Source organism: Pollicipes pollicipes, unplaced genomic scaffold, assembly GCF_011947565.3.
Source record: "Pollicipes pollicipes isolate AB1234 unplaced genomic scaffold, Ppol_2.1 Scaffold_6138;HRSCAF=7277_pilon_pilon_pilon, whole genome shotgun sequence".
Classification (NCBI taxonomy): domain Eukaryota; kingdom Metazoa; phylum Arthropoda; class Thecostraca; order Pollicipedomorpha; family Pollicipedidae; genus Pollicipes; species Pollicipes pollicipes.
In genome coordinates, this window is record NW_023596818.1 from 18,720,437 (window position 1) to 18,742,729 (window position 22,293).

The window sequence follows — 22,293 nt, forward strand, 5'->3', positions numbered from 1 at the left end:
CCATTTCTCACAGGTGCATTCAGTAGAGTTCGCCTGGTCGTTCCGATACGCTGTAAAGACCCAAGCTTCGCAGTTCAGCTCCATTTCTCACAGGTGCATTCAGTAGAGTTCGCTTCGTCGTTCCGATACGCAGTAAAGACCCAAGCTTCGCAGTTCACATATGTATCATCTCTCACATCAATTGCTTCACTACGCCCATTACAAACGTTTCCAGAATGGGTCCGGATCTTCTCCTACGCCTCTGTCCAAAACTGCGCACAGCCACACAAGCTGTTTTTTTCGTCCTCGCTTATCGACTATTCGAAGTGCGCAGCAACGGCGGTCCTATGGTGCGCAGCCACAGCCGTCCTACGGTGCGCAGGGACAGCGGTCCTATGGCGCGAAGCGACAGCGGTCCTATGGTGCGCAGGGACAGCAGTCCTATGGTGCGCAGCGACAGCGGTCCTATGGTGCGCAGCCACAGCCGTCCTACGGTGTGCAGGGACGGCGGTCCTATGGCGCGAAGCGACAGCGGTCCTATGGTGCGCAGCAACAGCAGCCCTATGGTGCACAGCGACAGCCGTCCTATGGTGCTCAGCGGCACCACTGCCGCTGCCGGCCGCCCACGCCGCTCGTCCCTCTGCGGAGAAGCCTCCTGCGTCGTTCCCGACGGTGCACCGCGGTCGGAGCGATGCCGTTGTTCGACCCGTCCCGCCTGGCTGCGCGCTCTGATGACGTCACTGCCGCCATTTCCGGAAAGTGGGAGCGGGGCGGCCGGTCACCTGGCGCGAAGGCTCTGATTCTCAGAGACCAGGAGACCACCCGGGGGGGGGGGGGCAGTATATATATATATATATATATATATATATATATATATATATCAGGAGACTGCTTTGAGGGAACGGGTGGATAAGCTTGGGAGGCCAGAGAGATCTCTTTTGAGATGTGGGAGACCGCTCCAGGGAGACAGCTCAGAGGACCCAGGTAGAGAGTTGGATGAGACGAGAGAGACCGCTCAGGGGACCAGGGAGAGCGCCTGTTGGGGCTAGGCAAGTTCTTGCCCAGACTGCTGTCCGGACATGGAGTTCGTTCACCGAACTCAGCAGCTGATTGCCCAACAGGCGAAAGTTGTACACCGCCACACGCACATACCAGGCTCAGTGCGGGCAGCATGCGTGAGTTCCCGATCCACGTGTTTTACATTCATGACGCTCGGGACGGGCTTGGCCGCCCGCTCAGCACTAATACCGAAGCAGATGTCGACAGATGGGAACGATGATCATGCGCAAAGCCTTTTGCGTTCGGAAAACTGGTTATCCGCGGTTACGAGGAGCAGTCCGGAGAGGCGCGATGCGGGGGTCCGATAAAGTGACGATAAAAAGGAGGGCGGGGACGGCCAACGCCGCTCTGTTGGTGAGCAAACCTCCACGTATTTCGTGTGATGGCCTGCATTGCATGCTGAGTTGTTACAGCGCATCATGGCCCTTGTGTAAGGTGACAGAGGTCGTCTTGTTCCTGGAGATATAACTTGACGTTATGCATGTCGTACGCGTCGGCGTAATCTGGAATTTCGAGACGGAAAAACTGGGCGTTCCAAGACATGGGACGCCCAGAAGGCCCAGCCCATGGCTTTCCATTTAACTGTTGCAAGATTGCCGTAGTGTCATGTGCCTTCACCTTATGGGAAAGAGTTCACTGCACGTAATCCTCATGCGTCGACCACGTGGTTCTCAATCATTTCAAGCACGCGATTCATTCCGAGTACGTTCTCGGAAGATTGCCGGTACCTCCGAGCATGCGCCGGCGGACGCCGCGGCCAGCAGCGGCGATCAGAGAGCCATCAGTGTCTTGATAAGGGAGGCCATGAGGGAGACCTTCCGTGAACAGTTCTCGTTTCAAGGACGGAGGTGCAACAGCGCGCACGTTTTGGACAAATACAAAACAATGCAGCATCTTGTGCTGCAAGTGCCGCAAAACGCGTGCCTTGTGGTAGACGTCACGATGTCATGATGTTTAGATATCACCATTCAGACAAGTGAGACAAGCACCCTGTGTCGACAAGTAGATTGTAGCAAACGGGGAAGCTGTTGGTCACACATCAGCAAACTGTTTGAAGAAGTTTCTCTTATTTTTCTATTGTCTCTGAGCGCTGTGTGTTAAGCTATAACAAATGTCAAATTTAAAAAAAAAATAATGGATCTTTCCTTTTTTGGGTAGGTCTTAACGACTTGTAGAACTAACTGCTCTAACTTAGAAACGTCTCAGAACTAGGTGGCCGACATCTGAAGAGTTAGAGCGGCTAATTCTATCCTATGAGGCGAAAACGTATCACAACAGCATTCATCATTTATTTGAGCATCAGACGTACGACGGTTACACTAAACATTATGTACTCGATGTATTCAAGCTGTACTTAAAGCCCCAATGCGCTTGTGGTGTTCCATGAATTGGTCTATTTCTGTTAGGCAATATTACCGTTTCTGAAAACGCTCGTGGCCTCAATTGCATTTCAAGGGGCGCCCAACGTTTACAGTCAGGTAGCGTAGTGATGATCATGTTGCAAATATCATATGAAACGCCGTCCGCGTTACGTGGAGCACCTAACCTTACCTCAAATGCCAGGTTACGCTAAACGCCTACGACATGCATGCACACGGTGCTTGCCCACATTGCTCGGAGCGCTCCCTCCACGCCGCCGACCACGCGACCCGATGATGTCAGACCGGCTCGGGACCGCAGCCTTCAGCTCAGCAGGGCAAAATGCCGACCCCCGGCCGAAGTGCTGAGCACCGCTCGCCGAACCGGGCTTCGCGGGGCGAGATCGACCGATCTCCGGAAGCTCTCCGCCCGTGGGTGGTGCAAATACCGACCCCGGCCGAAGTGCTGAGCACCGCTCGCCGAACCGGGCTTCGCGGGGCGAGATCGGCCGATCGCCGGAAGCTCTCCGCCCGTGAGTGGTGCAAATACCGACCCCGGCCGAAGTGCTGAGCGCTGCTCGCCGAACCGGGCTTCGTGGAGCGAGATCGGCCGATCTCCGGAAGCTCTCCGCCCGTGAGTGGTGCAAATGCCGACCTCACCTCGCTGCGAGGTCAGCCCACCGGGGCTCTGACCCAGAGCGGTGCGCTCCTGACGTGCGTGCGGGAGACGCGAGGGAGGGGGGGGGGGGGGCGGCAGCTCATCAGCGCCACGGGCTGACGAGGAATCGGCCGGGTTTCCCAGTGAAGCACGCCGCGCCGCGTGGCCGCCAGACCTCGCCACGTAGCATGGGAAAGACCGGTCTGGGAAAGAGCTGGTCACTGCTGTTGGCTCGAAGCCCTGCTCCAGTGGCTTAGATGCCTGGGAATGTAGCGTCGTTGTACTCCACACGGCTGCGGGGGGGGGGGGGAGATTGTATGAAGCGCTGAATCGCCAAACATTCCTTTACACTTCGGACTATTTACATGAAGGGTATGAAGGGTACGTACGTTACCAATTAGTAAATATACTTATAGGTCCCGTCACAGCTGATGTGCATCGTCATTCTTCAAACAGCCACTTAATACGTAGTAGACGTCTGCAGACTTTGGCACTTCGTGAAAAGTGAACCTGCAATTGCTTCGAGCATTGAACACTAGCGAACGTCTGTGAGGAATTTTTGACATGTCTCGCACACTTTCTCGCGGGTAAAGCAGCTTATCCCCGCAGCTTGACGCCACGTAACATTGGCTTGCTCTACGCAAATGTCTGTTGATCATCGGGTTCGGCACCTGGAGTGTGTGCTTTCCAGCTAGGCATGCAGCGCCGGCGAGTACCGCAATACATGTGAGCGTGCCTCGAGATGAAGAACAGCTTCCTCGGGCAGGTGTGGCGGCCAGCTTCATCGCTGTGGCGCTCGTTTCGTGGCGTTTGTACTCTGCATCGACTTGGAACAGATTCATCTGCCTGACAACCAACTCCTTCCATAGCAAATAGACCGTTCTCGTCGTAAGTAACGCCGACGCGTTCAAAGGTCCGGTTGGTCTTATCCGGCTCCACCAATGCCATCTTCCTCCCAGCGTCCTCTCTGTCTTGCCGAGTCGCTGCTTTTAGCTGCTTCCGCTTCCGATCGATCACGGCTGCCGGTTCAGGCCTCCCGCCACCCCATGACAAACGCCGCTTTGTTTGTACACGGTTTTGTTTTATTTATGATGGTACACCAGCACGATATAACCAATCGAGTTCGACGCCTCAGCCACTGCTCTAAGCGGGAGATCTAGTCCATTCTATGTACACAGAGACAGGGGCGGGCGGGCGGGGCGGTCCATGACCGGGTCAGAGGTCTGCCCCCTCCCCACACGCCGCCAGTCACGGCACTTCGGCCGCCACAACTCCTGTAACAAAACCATAAAGCGATATATGTATACAGTGCGAACGACCAAACCGCGACAGCTACGACTTGTGGATTCACCGAGAAGACGACACACACGCACACGCACACACGGCGGGGCCGATCGCTTGCACAGGCGCGCCCGCCGGACAGTGCCGGGACACTGCCGACGGCAGCGCGCCAGAATGAATGCCCTGCAGCCCGGCTGACCCGGGCCACTCCCCGCCTGTACAAAATCACGCGCGCCCGCTGCGCGCTCACAGCACGCGCCTTAAAGCCTCGCGCCGGCCAGCCGCCGGCCGCGCGCCCAACACGTATGCTACACTGGTCCTCCGCCAACACAGCCGCCGCACCTTAACATAAATACGCCGATAATTTTGGTCTCCTCGCGTGCACGCGCGCCGCATATTTGTACTCGCCGACTGGCTCCACTGACCAACAGTTCAAAGACAACAAATGAAAGTGACTCGAGTCGCCCGGTGGGGCGGGACACGCGCCGCTCGCAGCGGCCGACCTTACACCGCCTCCAGCGACACGCGTGGGCTCATCTTCTTGGAGAGGTTGAGCGGCTGGACTTCGGTGAGATCGGTGGGGGCCGCCGCCGGGCTGCTGGCGGGGGGCGGGCTCACGCGCCGCGCATCGGACGGCGACGGGCTGTGGGCCGGCGCCGGCGCCGGTGAGAGCCGCGGCGGCGCGATCGTCACCGGCGCCGGCGACGCGCGCACGTGGTGCGGCGGCATCGGCGGCGCCGCCACGGCCACGTGCGTGGGCTGGCGCGCCGCCGCGCGGTACGGACAGCCGGCCGGCGCGGGCGCCGGTGCCGGCGGCGGTGGCGGAGGCGGCGGGGGCACCGGCGCGCCGCCCAGCCCGGCGTGCATGCTCAGCAGGTGCGCCACAGCCTCGCGCTGTCGGATCTGCTCTGCACTCCAGCCTCGCTGCGGCGGCGCGCCGAGGATGCGGCTCAGCGTGGGCGTGCGCGACGCCTTCTCCTCGTCACCCATCTCATCAGACGACTCGGTCGGCTCGGCGTCGTTCTCGCGGCGCATCCAGCGGAACTTCTTGTGCGGCACGAAGGCTGTCTCGACGAGCGCGCGGCCGCCGGCGTCCGCCACGGCCAGGCTCGGCTTGGAGAGCGCCTGCTTCAGCAGCGGCATGTACTCGTCCGACTCGGCCTTGACGAACGGCTCGCCGCCGCGCTCGTCGAACAGGCTGCGCGGCGACGAGCAGGGGCTGGCCGGCCCGCTGGCCGACGGGCATGGGCTGGCGTCGCGCGCCGCCGGGCTCTCAGCCTTGCGCTTGAGCGGCGGCGGCCGCGGCTGCAGCGCCGCCACCAGGTGCGGGTGCGAGGCGGCCGCCGAGCCGCCGGCCGGCGCGTCCGGCGAGGGCGACGAGTCGGTGTGCCGCCCGGCCGGTGACTGCACGCTGCCCTCCTCGCTGCCCACGTAGCCGGAGCTGAGACTGTGCGGCGAGTGGTTCGTCTCGCGCACGGCGTCGGTCGGCCAGGCAGGCGAGCCGGCCGGCGCCGCCGGCCGCTGCCGCTCCTCGGCCGGCCGCTGCCGCTCCTCCGGCTCCTTCAGCGAGCGGATCATGTCCGAGTGCAGCGTGTTGAGCGTCTTCAGATCGTGCACCTTACGCGCCAGCTGGTCGTACAGGTCGGGCGTCTGCGGATGGTTCTGCGCCAGCACCGCGCGCAGCGCAGCGTCCATCTTGTGGTGGATGCGGCCGATCAGCTCCAGGTTGCGCAGGCCGGGCCGCTCGGTGGTCAGCACCACGCATGCGCAGAACAGGCCAATCTCGGCGTCGCTGAGGCGCAGCGCGTTCAGCTGTTGGGCGAAGCTGAACATGGAGTCGAGCAGGAATTTGGGTTGCGAGCCGGCTGGGAACGCGTCCCGTCGCACCAGCTGACCGTTCAGGCATGCCGCCGTATTCGTCTGCAACAAATGGAGACGACTGTGAGTGTACTGCGCACAAAAACCACTGCCTTCGCAGAAGACACGACACGTCTTATAAGACATCACGTAAATCCCACTTCTGCACTACCCCACATCAGCCCGCTCCTTGTTGCAGCCTGTATCACTCCAGTATCAACACAAAGTCCCCGTTGTGGGGGCACTGCAATCGTCAACGCCGCGGTAAGAGTCCAATAAAGAGTGCAGCCGCCGGTCAGCGTCCGCCCGCCCGCAGTCAAGGTCAGCCCCCCCCCCCGCCCCCTTCCGACAAAGGCGCAGCGACATGGCCGCTGACCTTGGACCTCGCCACTGCAGCGCCGCGACATTCCAGCAGCGCATGGCCCGGGCAGTGATCCACCCCCGGCGGGGAGGGAGACGCGGCGGTGACAGGGGTCGGCCAGCGCCCACCAGCCCTCGAACAGGACCGGCACATCGGCTGACGCCAGTGTCGGCCCGCCGGGTTCGCTTCGAGATTCTTTTATACCGAGAGGGGGACGGGGTCGATTATCGAACATCCCACATGCTGCCTGCACCCGTGGTGTGCGACAAGTAAGGTCACCAGCGCAGCCTCTCGAGGCGTTCGATCGCTGTGAGCAGGCCCCAGCCTGGGAACGGCCCACTACGACATTCCCGGGTGACTGGATGCCGAGGCGCCTCCACGAACACCTCTGCACGTCAGCAGTTGGTCGCCCCACCCCGCCCGTCGTAGGCCACCCCCCCCCCCCCCGTGCAGTCCGCGGTCGCTTCCTGGTCACCACCTGACAGCGCGCGGCCTGAATCGCCGCCCTCGACTTTCCGCGCGGGCCTCGCCGCGGAAACGCTGCAATCGGCGGGATTTTTGCGGGACGTGGGGGGAGGCTATCGCCGAGCGAGGCCACAGGCTATTTCTGCCGCGGCGCGGGGGCACCGCGGCGGGCGCACATGGACGCGGGTGGGGGGCTGTCCGGGTCCGCCGGCGCCCGGGGAGCGCTCCGGCCGCTCTCAGTGCGCGGGCGGCCCAGTTGGCTCGCGCCGGCTCCAGATGTGGTGCGAAGGTCGTGTCGCGGCCCCGCCTGCCAGCCAGCCGCCCAGCCGTGATTGACAGTCCGCAGGTGGTGCCGCACCGTTGCAGGGTGACCTCGAGGTGCTGTTTGCCCCCCCCCCCCTCCCAACCTGCTCGGTGCCAGCGGGAGGCCGAATCGCTCGTGCCTCCGCAGCCTCTGCCGGCCGACCCAGCGCGACGAGGCGACACCACTCCCCGGCCCCGGCCAGCCAGTGCTTGTCAGCCCTCCGTGTTCGCGAAGCGCGGCGCAGCACACCCGCAGCTCGGGCCTAGGCTCACCTTGCTGTCAAACATGCAGGCGAGCCAGACCAGCAGCACCTCGAACACGCTCGACTTGAGCAGAGTGACGCGGTCCTCCTCGGGCAGGCGCAGGAAGCCGGGCAGCTGCTTGGCGAAGTCCACCACGGCTTTGATGTGCGGCCCGAACAGCTGCGAGTCGCGCAAGCGCCCGTCGACGCCGACGATGCGCGGGCTCAGCGGGCACGCCTGCAACGGGAGAGACGGCGGTCAGGTCAGGTCAGGTCAGGTCGAGTCGTGGCCTGTGGACTGGGGTGTCCCATGGCGGTCACTGCAGGGCGGCGCCGGTGGTTGTGGGCTTGGGGGTTGAGCGAAATAGATGTTGCCTTTCTCAGATAGGTCGACACACGTCAGGGAACGTAGGCTGTTTGCACAGGTCACCAAGGGTCAATTCTGGCGACCTGGGATCACACCAGGGGTCAGTTCAGGTCACCTTGAGGTAGTTCAGGACGGGCAGGCCCAAGCAACGCAGCTGCGGCCTGCGCCGGACACACCAACTCTCGCGGCGCCCAGTGATGCCCCCCCCCCCCCGAACTCCTCTCCGATCATCCCCGCCGCCTGCCGTGACTGAAGACGGACGGGGGGCCGCTGGCGGCGCGTAGGCGAGCCGTCGGCGCCGTTTCCGCGAATCGCTGATGCCATCGGCTCGCGAGCCCAAGGTCACCGTCAATCGGCGCGCGGAAATGCCCGCGTTTTGGCGCGCCGGCGCGCCGGCGCCCGCTCAAAGCCCGGCCTGTTTGCAGCCTCAAGGTCCCGGCTGGCCGGTCCTAACGGACCGCCGATGCGCCGGCTCATTGTTTGTTCAGCACGCGGTGACCTTTGGCGCGCGCCCGGCCGCTGCCTCGTCACAGAGCCGCCGTTTTTGTCGCACCGGCCGGCAAACAAGCGCTACAGGCGCTCAGGTGGTGGTCACCCGCCAGAGAAGCCACACTTCCGCGGCCTGCCGCCGCACGAGCACCGCTGAGGGACGGGGGACGGCCGACGGCGGACGGCTGCACGTGCCGGGCGGCCGGCCGGCCCGGGAAGACCCCCGTCTCGGCGGTCGCGCGTCCGGTGCACAGTTTCGCCAAAGCCTCCGTTTCATAAGAGCGCAAGGTTCCCTGAAGGTCACCGCCAGTGAAAACATGTTTACAATTGATCGGTCGGCTAACTGCGCCTGTTGATTCGGCGACTCGCGTATCTTGCGTCGGTCGTTCGGCGTGCGCGCGGCGAACTTTGGCCGCAGGGCAGGCGTCGAGCCGGCGCCGCGCGCCGACGCCGGCTGGCTCGCGTTCATACCGAGCGGCGAGCGCGCGCCGACGCCGCCCGCTCTTTCCGGACGGCCATCGATTGGCTGGCCGACCCGAACCTGCGCATCGACGTCGTCTGCTTTCGTAACGTGACCTTGGCCTTTCCACCGCGTCGCGCGCGATCGATGTCCGCCCGGCACGAAATAGCTCCGCCCGGCGAGCCAGGCTCCGGCGCCGGTGAACCCATGGCAGCGCGCGCCAGACGGGGGACCGGGCCGGGGGCGCGCGCCGCGAGCGGGGTGAACAGAAGGGGGGCGGAGAGGGGGGGGGGGGGCCGACAGCGGCGGCAGCAGCGGACCGTGCGGCTGTGCCTGCCGCTGCCAATGCGGCGACCCTGGGGTCGGCTGAAATAGCCGATCCCAGGACCAGAAATACAGCGGGGACGGAGCCGGAGACGTCCCCGCGGTCGCGTCTCGCCGCCGCTCCAGTCACAAGTGTCACCCAAGGTCAGGCGCGTCTACCCCGCGACCTTGATGCCGTCGCCAGCCTTGGCTGGTTTCCGCCGCATTCAATAGGGGTGCGAAGGGGGGCGGTCGTCTGGCCGGCGCGAGGGGAGCTGTCTGGCGGGCCAGGTGTCCGCGCCGCACCAAAGCCCGGCCGACTTGCGATAATGGTCGTCTGGCCCGCTCTTTGAGCCGCCCGCGCCACTTCGGAGCTCGCGGCCCGACGCCAGACGCAACCACGTGCGCCCCGCACCCCTCCGCCGATCGCGGCGTTTCAGCGTTTTGGCGGACTTATCAGCAGCGCGAAGGTCGCGCGTCAAAGGGGCCCACATGGCAGCCTGCCAAGGTCAGCTGTGACGTCACCGGGGCGGCGGGCGGCGCGTGTTTCGTCACTCGGGACGTCCGGACGGGCGGGGGCGACGGCCGCGCCTCTGCGCGCCTTGACGGGGCCGCCGACAGACCGACTGGCAAGCCGAAGCACGTGCCACCGGCTCCACGCCGGCCGGCCGGCCGCTAGCAGCGCGCCATGGGCGCAGATGGGCGGCCGGGCCGCTACGCCGCTACGTGCCAACGCAGCGCAAGGTCATGAAAGGTCACGTGAGGTCAGGGGTCAAGCGTGGGATGTGCTGAGGTCGTTGGCCCGGCACATGCCTGATGTTGGGGATGGCGGGGCAATTGACGCGGTTACGGGGGAGAGGGGGCAATTGACGCGGTTACGGGGGGAGGGGGCAATGGACGTGGTTACGCAAGAACACGTGTGGAGGCTTCCAGTTGCAACACCGGTTGCGAAATACGGAAGGAAGTCCGTGGTTGCAGAAGACACTGGGGGTTCCTCAGGGACGTTTAGTACCCTGTATACCTAATACGTGCAGCTAAAATTACTGAATGGACCAGTGGCACTTCTCGCCCGTGGAGGGCAGTGACAATTCGCCAATGACTGTCAGCAATAATTCGCATCGATGCAATCAACGTTATCTCAATGCTCATCTCTATGCAGAACCACCCATCATCTCCATCCCCAGCATACCACCGGTGACTGCTCGTAGCCATGAACATCAGCCCCCCCTCCCCCGCCCACAGGCAGCCGGAAGGTACTCACATAGCCGGAGGTATTGTGGCTGTAGCTGGGCGCCTGGCGCGCTGCCTGCAGCATGGCGCCCACCTTGGCCCACGTGAAGTCGCACGACTCCAGGTGCGCCTGCACGATGATGCGGACCAGCTTGCCATCGTCCTCCAGCTCAGAGAGAAAGGCGCGCTCCTGGTACTTCTGGTTCACCGACTGCATGGCCGCCAGGATCTTGGCCTTCTCGCGCTTCGGCACGCGTCCGAACCGGACCGCTGCAAGGAGAGGAGGCGGGCTGTCAGGCATGCACACACGCACACATGACCACCGGCCCGCGCGCTGAGAGTGGACGCACGCAGGGAGCACTATCCGGCGCAACGGTCGGATCCAAGGCGTCCCGCCTCCTCCGAATTCGGTTGATGAGAGGTGGATGTGGAGTCAGACGCGCGCCCCACCTCACAAGCACGCGCGCACACGGCTAACACGCCCGGCCGTCGCAAGAGAGCCACGCCGTCACGCACGCAGTCACGCGCGCACCGACGCTGACGCAGACATCTCACACGACACCGAACCCCACTCCCACACGGGACCGGCCCCGCCGACACCGGTCGGCGCTCCACAGCCGCCACCACTTACACGAGTACCGACTTCCGGTCTGGTCCTGCAGGATGCCTTTGAGGATGGGCAGGTCGTTGGAGATATCCATGGCGGTGGCCGGGCACGGTCACGAGGTCACCGGGTCAAGCGCACGAGCGCCGCGGGCCAGCGTCGCCTGCACTGTGCGGCCGCTCCGCCTCTGCCGCGCCGCGCCGAGCAACTGCGCGCGGCCGCCGCCGCCCGGCCGTCTAACCTTGAAACCGGCGCCGGCGGCCGCGCGCTCGTCAATAGTGGCGCGCGTACGGCGGGGAGACGGCTGCTCGGCCGGCCCGTGTACAATCGCTGACCCAGATTGGCGGGCGGCCGCCCCCTCGCGCACAACTGGGACACCCCCGCAGGTCGCCGAGAAACCGGCGTGTTTGCGAGACCGTGGGAGGCGCGGGGCGGGGCGAGAGGACGGGGGGGGGGGGGGGGGGGTTCGGGGCCGGACAGGCGCCCTTGATGTCGCGGGGTGGCAGGGCCGCGCGTCCTGGTTCGACAGGCCATCCTTCCGGGTTGTCCGGAGGGCGGGACGGAGTGACCGAGGACAGCCGTGCGCCGCGGAAGCGCGCCTGGAGGTCCTCGCACGCCGCGCGCCGCTGCACGACGATGTCTTTGTGTGCCACTGTGCAGTCGCCGGCCGCGCCGACCGTACCGCGGGGCTCGCCGGGCCGTTGGGGGCACAGCCGTTGAGAGCGCGACCGTTGGGAGCACGGCCGCTGGGAGCGCGGCCGTTGGGAGTGCGGCCGTTAAGAGCACGGCCGTTGGGAGTGCGGCAGCTGGGAGCACGGCCGTTGGGAACACGGCTGTTGAGCCTGCAGGCCCGCAGAGCACGGTCTGCACCAAGGGGCAGCCGCCACAACCAGCACGAGGGCGGGAGACGGTCTTGGCACGGCTCCGGCCAGAACGCGGACAAGGACCGGTGCGAGCCCGAGCCAGCCACTCGTCCGCTGGCGCCGCTGCAGCGGTACCCGTCCGCCGTATCGCCTCAGTGCCCTGCACCCGTACCGGCCGTCGCCATCCGGGCTAGCAATATACCTAACGGCCCGCTTCACGGCGGCAGCGGTGACGGGCGCGCGGACCGCACCGAGGTCACAGTTTTTGCCGGCGCCGCGTCCTTCACCGGGCAGCTACCGCCAAGGCAGGCAGGCAGGCAGGCAGGCAGGCAGGCAGGCGGGCGGGCGGGCGGGCGGCGGACGGCCGCTTCCGCGTCGAGGTCAAACACCCCCTCCCTTCCGGGTCGTCCGACGGCCGGCGGAAGGGGCGCGGGGTCAGAGGGGCAGCGGGCCGCCGGGGCACTGGGCGACCGCCACGCCCAGGAAATGGACCCTGCATGAGCGAGCGCATGGGCGGATGCTGCCGCGCGGCTGGGCAAACACCGGAAACAGCGCGGTGCGGGCGCGGCACGGGTGTGAGGACGCCGCACTGACCCCCTCCCGCGCACGCTCGGGTCACCGACTCCACTCACCCTTCTCCGTATATCCCATCGCGCCGCGCTGTCCCGTCCTCTCCGTGTCGCTCGCTCGTCGTCACGCCCCTCCTCTCACACAGCTAACGTGGCGCGGGCGGCGGCCGGCGAGAGCGTCGGACCAGGTGCGACCGTCGCGGCGTCTCGGCACCGTTCCACTGGCGGGACCGGTGCCGCGGCGCCGGTCGCGGCGATCGCGTACGCGGCCCGGCCGTGACGTCACAGAACTGGGGCGCGCGCCGCCGCCGTGACCCCGTAACCCGGGTTCGTTCACCCGGCCGGCCGGCCGGCGCTGAGTCAGAGTCAGAGTCAGAGCCGGGCCGGGCCGGCCGCCGAGTGGCCCATGGCGTGGCTGAGGGGAGGGTGGGGCGGGGTGGGGTGGGGGGCATGGTATGATTCGTGGCTCGGTGGCTCGTAACATGGACGCACTGGGCGGTCCAGCGCGTGCGGTTGGCATCGCCTGGCCGGTCACTCTGAGCGGCTCAGTGGCGGAGTCGCTCAGGGTGCGGTGGCTCCTGTCGTATGGCGCCTGTTGTGAGGCTCAGGGAGTGGTGACTCATACCGCACCATGCCACACCATGGAAGCCACATGGGGCGACATGGTGCGGGAGTGGCGAGATCGAGCCCCGATTTCCTAGTTCGCTGCACGCTCCCGGTGATCAGCAGCAGGTTCAACGGGTCGCTGCAGGATTGGGCAAGGTCACAATCTATCACTTGTCGATAGCAGACCTTCTCTGAGACCGTGTATCTTTGTCAATGGTACACCGTACACTTTTGAGTGCAGTTTCAATTTCGAATGAAAGCCAAAACATATGAAACAAAAATTACTATTTTTCGTCCGACTTGTCGTATTCAGGTGAGTTTTGAACTTGGTGATTACAAAATTTACCATAAATAAGTTTTAAAAATTACTCATAATTCTAAACTCAACTGAAAAAGGCGTATCTTCAGCGACTATTACTGTTTGTTTATTGTCTTTCATTTGAGTTTGGTACTGCAGTCAAGAGTGCGCGGCATGATGCCACACATGGCTTACCGTTAATCCGCCCCGCCGGACACATACACAGCGCCGGTTTATCCGGCTGGACTAATCAGCTGAGCATTCGGTGAACCCCGCCCCTGCGGCGCCGCCCCTTCCAGCCGGGCGCCGGCGCCGCTGGGCCGTCTGACGGGCCAGTCAGGACCGGGATCGGCAGCGGCAGCAGCAGCAGCAGCAGCGGCAACGGTCGCCGGCGGCGGGACAGGTGGCCCGGTCATGACGACGGCGACCGCAGGACCGCCCCTCTCCGGGGACGGGGCGCCGCTAATGACAGGCGGGACGCCCCGTCTCCTCAGTGCACCGCCGACGTAACGGTGCAGCGACGGGGGCTTCGACCTCTCCTGCTGCCGCCGCGCGGCGGAAACCCTTCCCCCTCGGAATGCACGGGGCGGCGGCTATTTCCGGCGCCAGGCCAGGTCACTGACCCGCATCGTCGGAAGTGTGCGCACCTGGGCCGGCGGCGGTGCGGCCGGCGTCACTGGGGTTCCCGTGAGTGGGCGGGCGGCGGGGTACGGGGAACGGCCTCGATAGCCGGGCGCTGACCCGGGCGCCGATCGATCCACCGATCCCCTCCCCTGCAGATATCCGGCGTCGCGGCCGGTCACGTCAGCCACGCTGCATGGGGCAAGCCGTTTGGAAGAGCGCCAGCGGCCTGGCCGGAGACTGATGGGTGCGGCAGGGCTGGCGCGGATGAGTGCGGCAGGATCAGACAGGCGCCGGGTCGCTGAATCCGACTCACCGTCGCGACTCATGCCGACCGTGATGCATTTCTTCAGCCGACAGTACTGACACCGGTTGCGGTTTATCCGCAGGATGGAGCAGTTTTGGTTCTTGGTGCACGGCTTGTACTGGATCTTCTGCTGAATTGAGCGGCGGAAGAACCCCTGAAACCCGATAAAAACGGTCACACACGTGATACAGGACCGGTCGAGCCGCGAGCGTCATGCAAAAAAGGTGCCACAAGACCAGGGACTGCCAGACACCACCACACGACTCCAGGCTCATCCGCCGGGCTCGTGACATGAGACGGACCACGGGGACGGTTGCGTGTGTGAGCCCGACTTTGCCGGCAGGAGATGGGCGGCTTTGGACGGCCGTCTGCCGGGGTGTTTGACCCCGGCCGTCGCCGCGAGACGAGCGGCGCCCCGGCCGGCGCCTCGGCGGTAAAACCGTTCCGCCCGCGCGCGCCGCCGCTAACGGTCCGGACGCAAACAAAAACAGCGTCGGTGGCGCCGCTTCCCACGTCGGCCGCTGCCGGGCGGCGCCGTCGGCCGCCGCGGCGCCGCCCGCCCGACCCAGATCGCGCACGGCGAGGTCAGCCGACAGCGAGAGTGCGCGTGCCGGCCGCGGCGCGCGGCGGCACAGTTCGGCTAACTGGGCTACGCGGCGACCCGGAGCGGCGCGCCGAACTGACCCGCCGTCGACAGGCCGAGTGACCCACACTGACACCCGTGGCGGCGGCGGCGGCGGCGGCCGGGTGCTCTGCACCGGGGCGTCTGTCCGGCCGGCCCGGCCGCCCAGCCCAGCGGCCGACCCTGCGCCGGTGCCGCCCCGGCGCCGCACTGGGCAGCCGCTGGGCGGCGAGCCGGCTGCTGGCTCCTGATCGACTGCGTACACTCAGCGCAATATATCCTGAATCCTGAATCAACGGTACTCAGACTGAAAGGCAACAACGCGACGATGGGCTCCACAATAGTTGACCCGTGCCCAGTACAGACCTGACGCCTGTGGCTAAATCGTTCTACATCAATGCGTGAACGGGCAAGGAAGCTTCGGGGCCTGCAAGACTGCTCGGTGAATCAACAACTGCAGGTTGTACACACGTACTGCGGTAAAAGTGCTAAGTTACTGCAATCGGGCTGGATGTATCACCGCTCAGCTCCCGCTGTTGAACATCGTAAGCCCGACACTACCACAACAATTCCGCCCGACACACCCGGAAATGGCGAGACGCATGAAATGAAGTGGAATCAAATGGTGAGACGCAACCCGGCAAGGACCACTGAATGCACTTTGAGAGGACCACACGGGCGGAGAACGCAAAGCTTCAGCTACAGCGGGATATATCTGACCATCACTTCATCTGAAACATCTGCTGACAGAACATTTCCGGACACGTGCCGACGCCGCCCACCGCCGGACGGCGTCCATCCCGCGGCCTCACTGTCACCCTGTCAACAGCGTAGCGGTCGGCCGAGGGCCCAAGGCTACGCCAGCAAAAAGCCTATGCTAATGACCCCGGCGTGGCCGAGCCCAGCAACGCGATCGCCCGGTGCAAAAACCCCGGCCGGGAACGCGGCTGCGGGCCGCCGGTGGACCGTGTCCGTCACGGACGGCCGCGCGGAGCGGGCGGCTCCCGAGGCGAGGGGCGACGGCGCGGGGCTATTCTGCGCGCGGGAACTGAAGCCCGTAGCTGTCCAGCGGCGTGTGATACCTGCGATACCATTAAGACGGCAGACCGGCGGCCGCGTGGGTCGATGCCCTTGACACTGTTCACCGTCGCCGCCAGCGCGACGCGACGGTGGCGCCGCCACACCCGACGGCGAGACCGGTGGCGCCATCTGCGACCGCACCGAGTCCGGGCCGTCTCGAGCGGGACGGAACAAAGATACACCCGGGCCGTGACCGGACACGGACATTTCACACGAGCGCGGCGCGAGAAAGGAACGGAGACACGGCGCTCAGAGCGTGCACGCCCAGCCGGTCTCGCGGGATGTTCTGATCAATCTTCCCTCCACTACACCGCACGGGCGAGCGCGGCCAGTCCCGACCCGAGCGCGCGGCCGGCGAGCGAGCCGCGGCCGACGGCTCCTCCGCGGCGCCGGTGAACGGCGCCCTTCATGGCCCGGCCGATTCATGGCCAGCGGAGGACACAGTGGCCGGGTTGAACGACTGGGCCGCGCTGGCCTTGGCGGCCGCTCGCCCGCCTCCTGTCGGCGGCGGCTGACGCTGACCCTGACAGGACGGGCGCGCTGCGGCCCTGCAGACCGCCAGCCGGACGCTCCGCAACGCGGAAATACAGCGGCCGGCCGGCGGGAGCCTGGCGACGCGCGAGGGCGGCCCGAGGAAGTGCCGAGCTGAGGCTGGGCGCGCAGCAGTGGAGCTGATGAGACGGTGCGCGAATCAGATGGACTGTTGGTAGCTCCGCCATAGGGATGGGTGGGGACTTGAACCAGCGGTCAAGCCACCCAAATTTGACGGAAGTGAACATCATGCCCATGACGTAGCATGCAAAGAAACATCCAACAACCTCGATGCTCATCCCACCTCGCCATATGCGATCGGGTCGACTTGCTATTTCGGGCACCACTACGGCAACACCTGTTCACGTTGGCTTACGAGCAATCTAGCCTCTCTACCCGAACTATTTCAGCCAAGCGATAGCCCTGAGCACGCACGGCCGTCCGAACACCCGCTAACCCAATGCCGGCAAACCGCTGGCAAGGCTACGTGCCGAGTCTGTTTCGGATTCTCGCCGGCACAGTGAACCAGGAACTGGTCAGCTTGCTCAACAGCACGCCGTTTTCCTCATGGCGGCCAATACTACGAACGGCTGACGCCTCAGCACTTCGCAACACATTCCCGCGAAAACAATGCCGACTCGCCGCAAAAATCGGCCCGTTCATCATTTGCTAGCGCGCTGCCCCCGGCGGGCCGACCAGCAGCGCCATGCAGCCGGCGCACTCGGGGTCGCGGGGCACGCAGCGGTGCCGTCCTGCACATGGTGCCGCATTCCGGCGCGGGCGCCCTGGGGGAGACGGCAGGACACTGACCTTGCATCCTTCACAGGAGTGGACGCCGTAGTGGAAGCCGGATGCCTTGTCTCCACACACCTGGCAGAGCACGGTGGTCCCATCGAAATCTGCAACGGAGGTGGTCAGACGTGAGACGGTGGTGACGGAAGTCCGGGAGCTCTGTCCGCTCGACCATACACAGCAACAGACGACATGTGACCGGGCGATGTGTCCGCTGCCTCCCAATAAAGGCGGAAATCCCATATTTGACAAAAACATTTGGGAGCTACGTGTATGGGATCACGCCCTATTCACAAACATGCACATTTTAGGACGACTCACGAAAGTTTTCTACCGTCAGGACACGTCATCGCTTGGATTAATATATATATATATATATATATATATATATATATATATATATATATATATATATATTTGGGGACGGGGCCCAAAGCGACACGCGTGGAATTCAGAACCTCTTCTTTTGTGGGGCGACAGGTATGATGTCGAATACTGAGGCGGGACGTTCAATCGCGCGAGATCCTGCGAGGACAACAATCCGGTGGGGAGAGATAAACAACGAATGTACTCCAGACAAGCCCCAAACGGCGAGCCCAGTCAGGCAAGTAAAGGTCAGGTCACGCACAGATGTCGAGCTGCCTGGATCTACTTTGAGATAAATTATCGAGAAGAACTTATAGGATCCACACGTTGCCTCATGAGCAAGAAGCAAGACAGCGGTGGCCAGCGTAAGACCAGAGAATACAAAATGCTGGTCTTTGCCGATCAAAACCCCACGCTGGTTTGACCAACAGAGATGCACCGACAAGACATTGATCCAATGTGACACAACAGTTGTGTAATTATGGGCTAAGGTCAGCGCGGCATCGGCCACACCACCTCTCCTCGAAACCAGCAGCCCAAGCACTGCCCTCCCGAAAAAGTCGCCCCAGCAGCTCGGCTGCACCAGCTTTCTGCGTCATTCCCAACCACGATCACACGGAATTTTCCAATCATTCGCGCTCTTCCTGAAGCTTGGCCTCAATGCTGGCGGCGCTCTCAAAGAGGGGGCTACCTCCCCTCTGCTTCAGCGCCAGCGGCGTTCTCAGAGGGGAGCCGATCTATTTCCGGAGCGGCGCAGGCGTTCACCCCTCGTCCGTTTTTGTGCGTGCGTTCACCTGCGTTACGCAGAGGGCGGCCGGCGCCGGCCGTTGAACCGCCATGGGAGGGGGGACAAACATTCACAGCGCTATTACCGCGATCGAACGCGCCTCGCCGACCAAAGCCGCGCCTCTGTGGGGCCGTATCGACCTGCTGGGCCCGGCCAATACATTGCAGCGCCCCGCTGGGCCAGCGGCGAGCGAGTCCAAGCCACGAGGCGCGGATCTGCGTCCGCTGAGAACGACATCTTGATGCGAATGCAGTCCATCACGTACGCATGCCTTCAACTCAGCCGAAGGCAGACGTCTGCACCGAGTGCCAGCCACCGCGTCCTGCTCGTACCTAGGGTGGGCGTGCTGCCGCGGAAGTCCGTCGTCGTGCTGGAGACGTAGCCGGCCGGCTCCGGACTGCACATCCTCTGCCGCACTGTTGCGCCCTCACACGCACCTCAGATCACAGCTCAGAGTCCCCTCCTACACGCCCGTCACCACGCACTCGCACACGGGAGCGGCAGCGCAGCCACTCGCGATAGTGAAAGTCGAAATGAGACTGCATGAAAATTTGCTATCTGCCAGCGTCGAGCCGGGCGGCAGGTGCCGGCGGCGGGCGGCGCGCGCTCCCATTGGTCGAGCCGGTGAGGAAGTCCATTGAACCAGAGGTTAGCCTTGATCTTGGCGGCGCGGCGCGCCGGCCGTCGCCGCGTCAGGTAGTTAGCGCACAGGGACCAAGGCTGCGTCGCCAGGAAGGGATCTGGAGGGCCTTGGACCCGGCGGCGACCGCGCGCCGCCGGGCTCGGGCGCGAACAACCCGTCCAAATATCGCTTCCGGCCGGCGGCACGGCCGCGCGCGGCGCCGAAACAGAAGGTCGTCACCTCGCCTCTTCCTGTTGTGCGCGGGCGGGGGGTGCCCTCGCGCGCGCGGAGGAGGCATCTGTTCCTCCATGGAGGACGCCGCTGGTGGATGTTTGAATTCGGTAGACGGCGTGATCTTCCGGGATGGGTATGAAACCGGGAAATGGGTGGAAACAGGCAGCTAGCTTGTTGTTGAAGACTTATGTTCACTGGACACATTCATTCTGTTTTTTTCCGGGGTGTGGTCTCAAAACACCATTCTGGTACAGGAATATGAACATGAGCGGGTCGATGTTGATGTTTGCGAAATAGAAGGTAAAAGGAAAATACATGGCTAAGCAGATACACAATCGGTTCATAAGGTCCGAAAAGACCCAAGAAAAAGCTAATATTAAATTTCTGTTTCGCGTATTCGTTTATTCACAAGGCAATGAAATAAAGTCACTATTTGAACTGCTAGTTGTCTCCGGCTTCAAATGACTGAAAAGTCAGGAGGTACTGACTGCTTTCTCAAGTGTCAGTCAGGAGGCACCGCTTCCTCAGGAGGCACTTCTTCCCCAGCAGTGCTTGCTCAGGGAAGCACTGCTTCCTCACGAGGCAAATACTCGAAAAATGTATCGGCGGCTTTTAAAACCCCAATTGCTACCCAAATAGAAAACTCCACAGGCTGCATGTCAAGTGTATACCAAACAGTACCAGGCCATACACCCACGACTACTTCAGCACTATTTGTTGACGCCTCGTGCCACGTGCCGCGAGCTGGGGGCCATCTGTCCGCCAGAGCCCCTCTCTCCGATGGCGGCGGCCTCTGCGCGCGTCCGCGCCTCGTGTCGAAATCAAAAGGCGCCCGCCTGCCGTGCAGCGCTCGAGTCTGCAGGGCCGTGTTGCACAAGGTCTGCAGTGGCGCCGCACGTGTGCCCCCGCCCCCTCCCCGCGGGGGGCAAGCGGCCGCGGGGGCTGACAAGGTACGCTGACCGGAGTGGGGAGGAGGGGACACGGGAGGAAAGGACGGGCAGCGGGGTCCCACGAGAGCGACGTCGGATCAGTGTAGGATGACGGTACCACAGACAGAGACGAGGCTCACGACCGAATGACAGACGCGGGACCAGCAGACTGAGAGTGACAAGACTCTGAGCTCCAGCCGTGACGAACCAGCCCCGGGTGACCGGCACGCCACCTCAGACCGGCCGTGGGCCACTGGCGGCGCCGGGCCCACCCGTCGCCCCCACGCCGCCACGCTTCGCACTACGCCGTCTGACGCGCGCTCAGCTTCGGCGTAGTGGCCTGACCTGACCCAGAGTCGGTGCGTCGTTCGGGCGTGGCGTTCGGCGAACCGGCCGGACCGGCGCGGTCGCGGCCGATGCGGCGCACACGGCATGACTCAGGCGGCGCTGGAGCGGCGCGGCCGCGCCGGGAACGCCGCGACCGCGCCGACTTGTCGACGGCCAACATGGCCCAGTCACGGGCGAGCGCGGCCATGTTTCATGACGCACACGGAACAGGTGAGTAGCAGGGAGTGAACACAACATATATTTAGACGGGTGTCATAGAGCTACTTCGTTCTGGGGTTTTCCCGGGTGCGAAAGATCTGACGGCCGTGCTCCGACAGACGCCACAATCGAACAAGCACAGTCTTTTGTCTGTACGCACTGCGCCCGACAGTTGTCCGTTACCACCCGGCAGTGAGATTGTTGAAGCGATGCAAAATAACAGGGTCTTGCCAGCCTAATTCTATCATCACGAGCGCGATCTTGATCGGGTGGCGTTCAGAGACCTCGTGCGTCGATTCGTGGTGAGGAGCGGACATGTAAGCACGTTTCACGACTGGAAACGTTCGCAACCAGCTCGGCGTTTCATAATCCCGCCACCCGCCCGCAAGAGGCTGCCTTCAGGGGCACCCGGAAAACCTTCGCTGACGCTCGGCGATCCGACGTCATTTCCAGCTGTAATCTCACTTTTTAAAGCGGCTCTGTATCGCGCACGGGATCGGCACGACCGTCCAGGGTGACTTTGACGCCCGCTGCCGGCCCGCCCGCCACCCGGCGCCCGCTAACATAGTCCGACCGCCACCCGGTCGCGCTGGGCCGCCACTAATCTGTGGCGGTGGGTCATGCACCCCGAGACGGTCCGACCGCTTGGCCGGCTGTTAATTTGGCGAATGGTGGGCGGAGGCCGCCCAGACCGAAAGACCTATCGAATTCTGCGTTGGGTTGCTGGAGTCCCCGTACGGTGTGCCGGGCTGATGCGCGAGCGTCGTCACTACGGGCAAGTGCCGGGCGTCTCCGCAAAGGGCATTTGAAGAGCACGTAGAAAATAAAAGTTGAATAACCGCGCTCTGGCCAGCCAACTTCCTGAGACCCGCCGCCGCACATAATGGGGTCAATGTCTCTCCTGGCCGCCTGGCGGCGCATGCGCAGTCGCCGCCTTCAGGTTACACAAGGCCGTCAACCCGTGGCCGCCACCAAAAATACCGCCCCGCCAGATGGCGTCCGGACGGCGGCGAAGGAGGAGGGAGGCCGTCCGACAGCTGACGGAGGAATAGGGGACGGGCGGTCACTGGAGAGGGGACATGACGTGAGGAGTCGACGGCACGAGAAATGACAAAATAGGCTGACGGGGCAGAGACGGGGCACGAGGTCAAAAACACTGCGGATGAAAAAGGGAGGGGAAGAGCGAAGGCACAGAAGAAACAAGGAGTGCCGGTGAGAGAACGAGGACCGGGGGGTGCACGCGCTTGACGTGGTGAGGCACGTGGTACAAGAATGACGAAAAACAGCCCACTCGTGACATGCGATGGTCTAAATACACAGGAGTCTAGACGAGCAGGAGCTTCGTTGTTAGGAGGCAATAGGGTGGACACATCCACTCATCGAATTCCAGTGCAGCCATCCCAACGGTCTATACCCAGTTCAAAACTGACGACGGCTCCACCCGGTGGTCGTCCCTGCCCTCCTGCGCTGATCACGCCGGGCGCACAGCCACCGCGCCCGTCTG

General features: G+C 63.7%; 1 protein-coding gene across 1 annotated transcript in view; it reads right to left on the reverse strand.

Moving 5' to 3' along the window:
• Positions 1-289: 289 nt before the first annotated feature.
• Positions 290-22,293, reverse strand: part of LOC119105404 (nuclear hormone receptor E75) — an 80,367-nt gene continuing 58,363 nt past the window's right edge. The window contains exons 2-8 of the mRNA XM_037228870.1: positions 17,324-17,412; positions 14,290-14,434; positions 10,444-10,682; positions 7,595-7,801; positions 5,677-6,255; positions 5,118-5,577; positions 290-468 (exon numbers count right to left, since the gene is read on the reverse strand). Of these exons, the coding sequence (XP_037084765.1) occupies positions 290-468; positions 5,118-5,577; positions 5,677-6,255; positions 7,595-7,801; positions 10,444-10,682; positions 14,290-14,434; positions 17,324-17,412 (1,898 nt within the window). The remainder of the gene's footprint in view (positions 469-5,117; positions 5,578-5,676; positions 6,256-7,594; positions 7,802-10,443; positions 10,683-14,289; positions 14,435-17,323; positions 17,413-22,293) is intronic.